General features: G+C 55.4%; 1 protein-coding gene and 2 non-coding genes across 5 annotated transcripts in view; 1 reads left to right on the plus strand and 2 right to left on the minus strand.

The window, feature by feature from the left end:
• Window positions 1-710: 710 nt before the first annotated feature.
• TRNAK-CUU (transfer RNA lysine (anticodon CUU)) lies at window positions 711-783 on the plus strand. Its single transcript has one exon. It is a non-coding gene; the product is annotated as a tRNA-Lys (tRNA).
• Window positions 784-7599: 6816 nt separating this feature from the next.
• Window positions 7600-7672, minus strand: TRNAR-CCG (transfer RNA arginine (anticodon CCG)). Its single transcript has one exon. It is a non-coding gene; the product is annotated as a tRNA-Arg (tRNA).
• Window positions 7673-8238: 566 nt separating this feature from the next.
• Window positions 8239-10488, minus strand: part of LOC102472505 (putative caspase-16) — a 5726-nt gene continuing 3476 nt past the window's right edge. The window contains exons 1-5 of one of the 3 annotated variants that reach the window (XM_006162986.3): window positions 10266-10482; window positions 9872-9988; window positions 9448-9522; window positions 8936-9039; window positions 8239-8463 (exon numbers count right to left, since the gene is read on the minus strand). In XM_006162986.3, the coding sequence (XP_006163048.1) occupies window positions 8254-8463; window positions 8936-9039; window positions 9448-9522; window positions 9872-9988; window positions 10266-10407 (648 nt within the window). In that variant the 5' untranslated portion in view covers window positions 10408-10482 and the 3' untranslated portion in view covers window positions 8239-8253. Of the gene's footprint in view, window positions 8464-8935; window positions 9043-9447; window positions 9523-9871; window positions 9989-10265; window positions 10483-10488 lie in introns of those variants that run through there. The other 2 variants (XM_014581917.2, XM_014581918.2) reach the window with 2 other exon arrangements.

Here is a 10488-nt window from a genome sequence, read left to right on the forward strand (position 1 = left end):
CGCCCCCCCTCCACCCGCCGCGGGTCAGGCCCCCAAGGTCGCAGGCGACCCGGCACCTCCCCAGCCGCCCAGCCTCCGAGCGCCGGCCTCGAGCGCCGCCTAGCGGTCGCAGCAGCCGGAACACAACCAGTCCCCAGGAGGGCCAGTCCCCAGGAGGGCCAGTCCCCAGGCGCTGCCCCCGAGGTGGGTGGGCGCGGGGCTCTCGGTGCACCCCAGCCCAGAAATGTCACCCATGTGGACCCAAGTCCAGGACCCTGGGAGAATGGGACTCTGCCGCCTCCCAGCCGGCCTCTGACATCCCGAGAGATGCGGGGCCCCGGCCCAGAAGACCCTTGCAGGTCTGGGGCCCCCGCACAGGTTCGTGGACCTCCTAGGAAAGGGGAAGGTCTCCTGGCTTGTCCCCGCGCCCACTCAGGACTGGCCCCGGTACCTCTCCCGCCCTAAGAGGGGATCGCGCCGAGTTCCTCACCGGCCATTTCTAGCGAGCTCCATCCGCAGCCCTTGTCCCACGGCTCTCCCGCTCCCCGGAGTCGCGGGGCAGACGGCAGAGAGCGGCCCGGCGGCGTCCGCACTGTACAGAATCCGCACACGCACCCGGCTCCGGTGCACAGGTGCTGCCTGTTCAGGATCCAGGACCCGTCCCCACTGATTTTAACACACCGAGGTCCTGGAAAATTCCAACTGGCTTTACGGAACTATCCGCAGCGGTTGCCCGGCTAGCTCAGTCGGTAGAGCATGAGACTCTTAATCTCAGGGTCGTGGGTTCGAGCCCCACGTTGGGCGTGAGTTTTATCAGGCTAACTCAGTGAATTAATGGAACAAGACCAATGTAAGGCCCGAAAGACCAGCCTCAAAAATCTGTCTCTGCCTGGTCCTCCCTCACGTCCAGGTGTGTTACACATAGCTTACGGTTGGCTTTTTGTTATAGACTATATTCACTCTCTTTGGAATGGCCACACCACAATCTCTTCTCCATCTTTCTCTTCTCTGGATTTTGGACATGGACACACATCCAGTATGGTTCTCATTTACAAGCCACTGGGTCTGGGACTTGAACTTGAACCTTGGTAAAGCATCTGGGAATCCAGCACCTTAACCACTGTGCCACCTGCTGGTGTGTGTGCAAGCTTGTGTGTGCGCATAATTGAAATTTACGATACATACGTAACTGAAATATACAATTATATGTGTATAATTGAAATTTACACAAATCTCACGTATGCATAGCAGTATATGAAAGTACCGGAGAACTCAGGACCCTGTCTGCGGGACACTTGTCCAGAGGAGAGTTCCCCTCTTGGGACTTTCTTGAAGTTCCCGCGGCCGGCAGTGGCCAAGCGCTGGTGCGATCTGAAGGCTCCAATCCACCAACGTCAGGGTTCAGTGTCAGCCTCCTGGCAGATGAGAGCGACAGCGATGACTGGAAGTGGACTCCTGACGAGGCCATGCAGCCAACACAGGCTCAAAGAGCTGCCTCTCATGTCTAAGCAAGGCTCGGGTGAGAAGAGCGGCAGGCGAGGACCACAGCTGTGAGCTCAGGCTTTCAAACTGTTAGCTGTATTTCTCTGCCATGGGCTCTATTGCCGGTACAGTACCCCAGTACCCCAGAAGGGCAAAATAATGCCCCCAGCCTTACTGTAACGTTTACAATAATGCTAAAAAGAATGTGGACTCCTAAAGCGGCTGCGAGCGGGAATTGAGACTCACTCCACCTGCCTGGAAAATAACAAAGAATACTGAGGCTCCTCTCAGAGCAGCCAAGCTGCTCACAAGACCACGTTCCTTTCCCATGCAGACATTAGACTCACCCTCCTAACTGTGGGTTACCCCAAAGATAATATAGATGTTCCACTTTAGTATATATTAACTGTTTTTACTTAACCCAGTAAGATTCCTATTTAGGCCTCTGGCCTGAGACTAAAGTTATCGAGTGGGCCTGGGACTGAAGTTATCAAGCTTGCTGAAAACACTCTCCCCCAAAAGACTCTACCGGTAATCAAGATCTAAGAAGACACATGGACTCTCTCGCCCGAAGGATTGTGGCTGTTTATAACTGGTCGAACAGAACAGACATCGTGTTTTTTTGTTTGTTTTGTTTTGTTTTTGAGAGGTTTTTGCTATAGGGCGCATGTGCTCGCCAGACAGAGGGAGACAGAGAGATAGAAAGCGAGAAATCACACCCCAGGGGGATGGTCACGCCGCAATCCCTTCTCCTCCATTCTCCTCTCGGGATCTTGGGCACGCACGCACACGCGCCCGGCGTGAGTTTTAAACCACCGGGTCCGGGACTCGAACTGCAGTTGACTACGTGGGAGTCCAGCGACATAGCCATTACACTAACTGCTGGTTCCCTGAATTCCCTTTTTTTTACAGTAAAATCTTTTGCTTCCACCTCACTCCCCCTGCTTCTGTAAAACATCCCTCAATAAATACGTATGTTTGATAGCCACAGACGCTGCAGTCCTGAGCTGGCTCTGGCTGTAGTCGGCTGAGAACATGCTGAAGGGCATTGGGGTCTCAGTCTGATTTTTGTTCCCCCCTTGTCGCCTTCCTGTGTACGAGCTTTGACCCATCCCAGCTGGAGCAGGGCTTCCGGCAGACTTCTGGCTAAAGGTGGCTCTTCTTGCACTCTGGCCCCGAGCAGGGACCTACCTGGGACCCCAGTTTGTACCCAGGGATGTTCCCCCCATCCCGGTGCTCTTGCCTCCCCCCTTCCCCAGCACTGTGTCCCAACCTCTCTCCCCTTTCTGAAGTAGAAAGAACATTGAAAATCGTGGGCTACTCTGAATAGGGGTTTAGAGGCTAGGGGTTCCCGCTCTTGCAAGAATGTAATGGGCTGGGATCCCTTCTGGGGATCTGCGGGAGAGCAGGAAGTCTCCATGACCCACGTGGTGTGGTTGAGGTATCTGGGTCTCCAGGGCTCCACTCCTCCAGGAGTCCCTGCAGCTTCTGTTGGGTCTGGTTCCAGGCCAGCAGAGGAAGCCTTCATAGCTGGTGCTGGTAGTTGGGGGAGACCCCAGCTGGCCCCCCTTGGTGCCTGGGCAGCAGCACCTGCGTCCATTGAGAGGGACAGTATTAGGGTGCTCCAGAGAAAAAGAACCAGCAGGTGGAGACGGAGACACGGACAGGCTGTGAGGCGTTGGCCCATGTGGCTGCAGCACTCGGAAGTCGGTGGCCTGCAGGCGTGGCCAGGCTGGCTGGGGATGCTGCGAGAGCCATGCGGTGTCTGGGAGCAGAGTCCCTCCCCTGAGTTTTCTCTTAAGGCCTTCCCCCGAGTCCATCACGGCTATCATTTTTCCTTTTCAGTGCATTAAAGACAGTCACCGGGACCAGCAGATGGCATAGTGGTTAAGGTGCTGCGCTCCCATGTGGTTGACCGCAGTTCAAGTCACTGACTTGGTGACTTGGAAATTACTCCAGGTACGTGTGCGTGTGTGCCCAACATCCCCAGAGAATGGACGAGAAGGGATTGCAGTGTGGCCATCCCCTCTGGTTCTGGGAGGTGATTTCTTACTTTCCCTCTCTCCATTTCAGTCTCTCCCATGAGCGCACGTGTGCTATGGCAAAAAATCTTTAAAAAACTGAAAAACACTCACCAAGTCCCCACAATGCCACAGACGTCATTGCTTTCTCTCAAACACCAAAGGCGGGGCAGGAGTCTGGTTGGCTGCCCTCCATTCCACACGTCCGTCCTCTAAGCCCTCCCGCTTTGACTCTGGCCAGTTTCAGCAGCTGCCCTACTGCCGCACCCTGGGGCTCAGGTTGCCCTCACCCTTCAAATGTGCTTCTAATTGTTTCAGGACTAGCACCCTGGAAATGAGCTGGACACGGGCAGTTCTCTTTAGCCAGTTTACTCAGGGAGACCCAGGAGGGATCTGTAGGGAAGTGGGGGACCTGGGCTCCACTTGCCACCCTGAGCTTGGCCAGCTGAGCTGCAGGCTCCTGAGTAGGAGGCCCCAGTGGCCAGTTGAGAGCTGGAGGAAGGGAAGGGACTTACACTTCCTGTTTGCTTTTCGTCCCTGCTGCCAACCCCCTCTTAAAAAAAAAATAAAACCCACCTGGTAACACTCCACTCCAAAATAGCAGGTGAATTCCTTTGAAAGCTTCCCCAGCACCCGCAGAAGCAGCCACAGCACACACTAGAGACACAGCCCAGGAGGTTCTCCCAGGGAGACACTGAGGATGCTCTCAACAGCACCCCATTTTCTGGTTTTTATTTTTTTAATTATTTATTTTATTTTGGGACCAGCACTTGGCATAATGGGGGCTCATGCACCTGCAAGGAGAGAAAAGAGAACTGGCAGATTTAGCCAATTTAGGCCAGGCGGCACCAGGGGCGCGGACCGGCTCCAGGGTGACAGCAGGAGGCAGCGGTGGAGCACTGTGGCTCTGGTGAGCTTGTTAATCCGCACACTTCCCAAGGAGCCCACGTGTCCTCCCAGGTGCCTCAGCTGGGGGACTGGGAATGCATTCAGGGTGGCCTGTGTTTGATGAGGCTGATGCCAGGATGGCTCTGGCTTAACGTGGAGAGAGGGGTCCAAAGACTGTGAGGCAGGACTTGGGGTGACACCTTCCCCTCGAGAAGGGCGGCCAGGAAAGCACCAGCAGTGGCCGGCTTCTGTGTGGGCCACCCTTCTCTGCGGCCCTGGGCATGTGATGGTGGGAGATCAGACGGAGGCCTGGCCTGTGGGGAGACCACCGGGATATTTGGAGAAAAGGGGAAGCAAGGCTGGACCTGGAGGGACAGGAGGGTCCCACTTGTGGCTTCAAAAGGCAAAGGAGACCGATGTTCCCCGTGCGCACATGGAAGGCTGGCAGCCCCTGGGGTGTCTGGTGTGGAGGCTGCCGGGTTCAATCCGAACCCCGTCTTGTGGTTTGGGAAATCTCTACATCAAGGATGAAGTCATGTACTGCGCATTTTTGTTTTGTTTTCCTTTCTTTAATTTTTCAGGGTTTTTGCTGTGACACCTGTGTACTCTCTCACCAGAGAGGGAGAAAGTGAAAGCGTCTCCCGGGGGAATGGCCGCTCCACAATCCCTCCCCCCGTGTTCTCAGGATTTTGCGCACGCGCATGCACCTGGTGTGCCTTAACCCCACGCCACCTGTTGGCTCCTTTTTTTTTTTTTTTTTTCTTTGTTATAAACCATTCTGAACAAAACAGAGAAAATAGTATAACATGCCCTCGTGTCCCCGTTTACACCATTATCAACTCAAACTAGACTTCCAAGCAGCCCATGATTTTAAAGCAAAACAGTTGTCTTGTGATTTAACCTGTAAATATCATAATTATGCATGCTTATAAAAGAACCTTTAGAAATATAGGTGACAATAATACACTGAACGCACACCATAAGCACGGTCATTAAGTAGGGGGTGGTTGTTAGGGTAGTGTAAAAGGTCCAAACTGTCCTCTTTTTTTAATTATTTATTTTATTTTGCTTGTTCATTCATTTATTTTTTAATTTGACCAGAGAGAGAAAGAGGATGAGAGTGAGACAGAGAGGAAGTGAGTAAAGCAAGCCACCAGATTCAGGACTTGAACCCTGGTCAGCCATGAGGGAGTGTCCAGCACCGTAACCACCACACCACCTGCTGGTCCCCCAAACTGTCTTTTTTAATCAAGGCTAAAATAACGCTTGGAAACACCTGCTATTAAAGGAAAGTTCTGTCTGGAAGTCCAGTACTGGCCCACCTACCTAAAACTCAGCACCTGTACCCCAGTTGGGACTTGAACCCATAATCCCCAGCTTAGGAGGCCAATGCCTTATCCACTAGGCCACCAGGGCTAATACAAAGTATGCTCTGCCGATCTTAAGGCTGTCTCTGACACCCCAGTAGTTCCCTGCAAGCTCTTTGTCCCCTCTGACCTGTCTCCCGTTGCTCCCCACAAGTTCCTGTGTAGGTGCCCTCGCTCAGACCTTGTGGGCTCCTGAGAGTCTTTGCCCCCAGGAGCTAGCACACGTCTAAGGAGCGGAAAGAAATGACTTGATCTAGGGGTATGAATCTCCCTTGGGGTGGGAGAGGCCCGGATTTAAATTCCTCGTGAGTCCCTCAGTCCTTTTAGCAGAGAATTACTGCAGTAGCAAAGAGAGCACTTGTGATAGAGCGCAGGGGAGAGGGCGCAGCCGCGGAACTGTCAGCCCTGTCCCCTCCACCCCTTTGTCTAGCTGAGACCAGATTCCAGGTTTAGCAGAAACTGGTGACCTGAGATCTACTTAGTGACCTTGTGAAATCTGTCCCACGTGCACTTGGCTAGCTCAGTCAGTGGGCTGTAGTCTCCTTGAAGAACTGTGAGTTCTGTCCCCGCGGCAGGTGTTATGTTCCTCCCCATAAACACATGCTGTCTTTTCTCGTCTTTACGATTTGTATGGAACACCACTGAAAGAAGAAAGTGACAGTCTGCAGACCTTAGGTCACCGGGTCCCACCAGCAGAGACCTCGCAATTCTCTGCAGCCCTTACCCTAACAGTTGGATCCCGCTCACAGCCCTTTGCCTTAATGATTCCACTTAACCACGATTCCTTGGCGAGAACGCGTGTTTAACTCAGGTAGCAATGTTCTTTCCCCAGAGTGAAATTTTAGCTCAATTTTGAACATATTATTTCTTTTAATTTTTTTAATTAAAAAAATTTCCTAAAGATTTATTTTTTTCCATTTGTTATTAGTATTATTTTTTAAATCTGACCAGAGAGCAAGAGAAAGGGAAAGTGAGAGGACAAGCCACTAGGTCCAGGACTCCAACCACCGTAGGTCATGTGGGAATACAACTCCTTTAACCACCACGCCACCTGCCAGCCCCATTTTAAACATTTTTTTAAAAAAGAATTATTTGTTTAATTTAATTAATTATTGTTATTATTCAGCTTGACCAGAGAGAAACAGAATGAGAATGAGAAAGCAAGTCACTAGGTCCAGGACTGAAACTGTAGGTAGCCCTGTGGTATTCCAGCACCTTAACCACCACCATACCACCTGCTGGCCCCCCAGAAATATTCTATTTAAAAATTTAAGTATATATTTACACAAATCACTGTAAGGATACACTCTCATTACAAGAAATCTATTAGATTTTGTTTTGCATTTTAAAATAATGGATATATATGTACGTGTATATGTAAATGTAACACACACATCCAATTTGCCATTTCAAACACGTAATTCAGTGGCATTATTTTCATAATAATGTGTAACTAGCACCATTATTTCTAATATTATCATCAAAGTATTCGAACCTTTTGAAATGCACGTCCTTTGACCCATTGGGGCCAGCTCCCCTGCCACCCCACCCAAAATACCCCTATCCCCACGTCTGTCACGTCGTTCCTGGCAAATTCTGCCATAATTTGTGTAACCACTGTCGGTGTCTTCCGGGCTGGGACTTGGACTCGTGTTCTACTGCCCGCCGGTGTTGTTCCCTGCCGCGGCCTCGACGTCGACCCACAGGTAACCCGCACCCTTGGTCTGAGCTGCGCGAACGGAGGCAAAGGGTGGAGTCCTAGGAGGGTGCTGGGAGCAGCCTGAGTGCCCTAAAAGCCAGTGTAGGTCACAGTCCCAAGAGAAGGAAATTTTTATTTCAATTTAGAAAAACAAACACAGCAGCGACCACGAAGGGACTCGAACCCTCAATCTTCTGATCCGGAATCAGACGCCTTATCCATTAGGCCACGCGGCCCCGCGGCTGTCAGTTGCTCAGCTCTTCTCATAAAGCCTGTGCAGGCGCCTGCGCAGTGTGAGCCAGTGTGCATGCCCACAGTGATGAGGCGCCAGCCGCTCCGGGCTGCATCAGAGCGGGGCTCCGAGATCGGCCGGAGAAAAGGCAAGTGCGACAACGCCGCCGCTTTGAGGCTGGAAGTTCGAGCGATGGCTAGACACACGCACCGCGCAGGTCCCTCTCGTCCCGACAGCGCTCTCCGGCCTCTCCCCGCGTCCCCGCCGCCCGCGCGAGGTCAAGGACTTCCCCAGCACTTCACCGGGGAAGCCGCGGCGGTCCGCCCCAGTCTCTGGCCCACACTCGGCTGAGCGGCTTGAAAGCAGAGGCCGTGTCCCCTGCGAGTCTCGGGCCGCGGCGCGGGCTGGGGCGGGAGGCATTGTGTACCGGCTCCGCTGTGGCTGGGAGAGGGACTTGGCACCTGGGATGCTCCCAGGACATCCCGCCCAGCCTGGATTGGGGCTCCCAGCAATGCCACTATGAAGTGCCAGGTACTTGACATTCTCTCACGGTCACGGGCACAGCGATCGCCAAATGATATTTATTTATTCCAGGCCACTAGGTGCCAGCACTCGTGTGTGCAAACCAGGGGGCCCTGGGGTGGCTGCAGTCACGGTAGCGGGGTTGGGGGGCCCCGCGCTGCCAGCCTGCAGGCAGAGCCGGCACCTGAGCGAGCTGCGGATCTCCAGGCAGGCCTTCTGGAGCTCGTCGCCGCTGGGACCCAGCACGTCCAGCGCACACACCCGCCTGTTGACCTGAGAGAAGGACCCCTCAGGGTCCCGAAGGCTGAAGCAGATGTGCCCCCCACGCCCTGGGAAAGCTCATGCCCCACCAGCTCCCAGCAGCCAGCCCAGCTCCCTGCCCCACCAGCTCCCAGCAGCCAGCCCAGCTGCACCGCTGTCCCCAGCCTCTGGGCTTCAGTTCCCTGCTGGCCCAGAAGTTATTCACACAAGCCAGTCACCTCCTCCTGCGGCCGCGGGCACCCTCTCCACTCCCCTGCCTCCCACCAGCCCTGCTGGCCCCTCTGCCCCCGGACACCCCTGTGTAGCCCTCTCCCCGACTTTGCTATCTGGCCAATACTGTCACTGCCCTCTGCCCAGCGTCGCTGTCCGGTGTTGGGACATCCTGTGCTATTGAAGGCAAGTGACCGCTCCATCGCCAGGAGGAAGGCTGGAGCAAAGGGCAAATCCAGCCTCTCGCCCAGTCCCACCCCCAAACCCCACACACCTCAGTCAGCAGCTCCAGGAGGTCTCCCCCAGGGTCAGCGCTGAGGACCTCCACCAGCGTCTGGATGAAGTCGGAGCCCTTCTCGTCCCGGTAGGCCACGCAGCCTACTGGAGCAGGGTGGTGTCAGAGGGCCCGCAGCTGGCTGTCAGTCCCGGGGCCTAATGCTGGGGGAGGCGGGTGGGCAGCAGGCAGACCAGATCCCACCACCAGGCCAGAGAGCAGGCCGGGGCAAGGGCTCTTGGCTCTGCTACAAGTTGTTGTTGCTATTTACACACCAATGGGTGGACTCAACATTGAACACCGGTTACTGTGGACCTACTGTGAGCAGGCGCTGGGCGGGGCCCAAGGTACACAGTTCCCACCCACCTCACAGAACTGAGGCCTAGAGGAGGCGTGCAGGACGTGCTGTCACTGTTCGCATGCGACTGCCCAGGCCCACGCCCTGCCTACCCCCGGCTCTCAGCCAGGAAGTGGCCCTGAGACAGCGGCTGGCTTCCTGCGACTGTTCTCACCCTCAGCGGCTGCATAGACCATCAGGATGTCTGCCTGGTCAGAGGTCCCTGGAGTGGGGTCCCTGCAGAAGCCGCCTGCAAGAGGAGTCAACTTACCAACCAGCATCCTGGGACCCCACCAGTCCTGGATCCCCAGGGTTTCCCCACCTCTGGTCCAAGGGCAGCTCGAGGTAGAAAAGACAGAAATTCAAAACTCAGCCCTGCCACGTACCAGAATGTGACCTCAGGAAAGCTAGGTCACCTTGCGGACTCCCACGGGGGAGGACGCCCTCACATCCCAGAAGCCCTGGCAGCTTAGGAAGACTGCCTTGGCAGAGAGGACGGAGGTGGCAGCACCCCCAGCCAGGAGCCCTGGACACGCTTTCTGCACAGCTCCCACCACCAGCCCGGCCGAGCTGGGGTTCTGGAAGGAAGCAGAACCCACCTTGGGCATTGGCATGGATCTGGAGGACATCTGCATGGGAAGGGATGGCTGGAGGTGTCCGCAGCCAGCGCCAGTACCAGGGGAGAGCTGGGGGCCCCACACCGGCGTCCCTGTTCCCTGGGGGGTGGGGAGGGACAGATTTTTTTTGTGGGCAGATTGCTGGGGTGTGAGCAGTGGGGTCAAGGCAAGAACCCAGCCCTGAGCTCTGTGCAGGCCTGCCAGGCTGCAAACATGGCCATCACTGAGTGACGGGTCTGTAGACTTGCCCGGCTCCAGAAAAGGCTGGGTGGGTGCAGGGAAGGCAGATGCTCCGGTTTCCTGGAAAGGTGCCCAGCAAGGTGGCCGAGAAGGCTAGGACAGAGGGGCGGGAGGAGGCCGACCTTGCCCCGCTCACCCCCTCGGCAGGCCTGGAGCAGGAAGATCTTGGGGCGGCCCCGCAGCACTCGGCAGCGGCTCAACTCCTGCACTAGTGCCTCTGGCTGCACCTGGTGCCCGTCGGCCCCCAACAGCTGCCCCTGTGGCCCTCCGTGGGCCATCAGGGCCACGAGGGCACAGCTCACAGGGCCTCTGTGTGCGTCCAGCCGCTCCTGGAACTGGGCCAGCGGCTCCTGGCAAGC

The sequence above is a fragment of the Tupaia chinensis genome, unplaced genomic scaffold (assembly GCF_000334495.1).
Source record: "Tupaia chinensis unplaced genomic scaffold, TupChi_1.0 Scaffold141247_1, whole genome shotgun sequence".
Taxonomy (NCBI): Eukaryota; Metazoa; Chordata; class Mammalia; order Scandentia; family Tupaiidae; genus Tupaia; species Tupaia belangeri.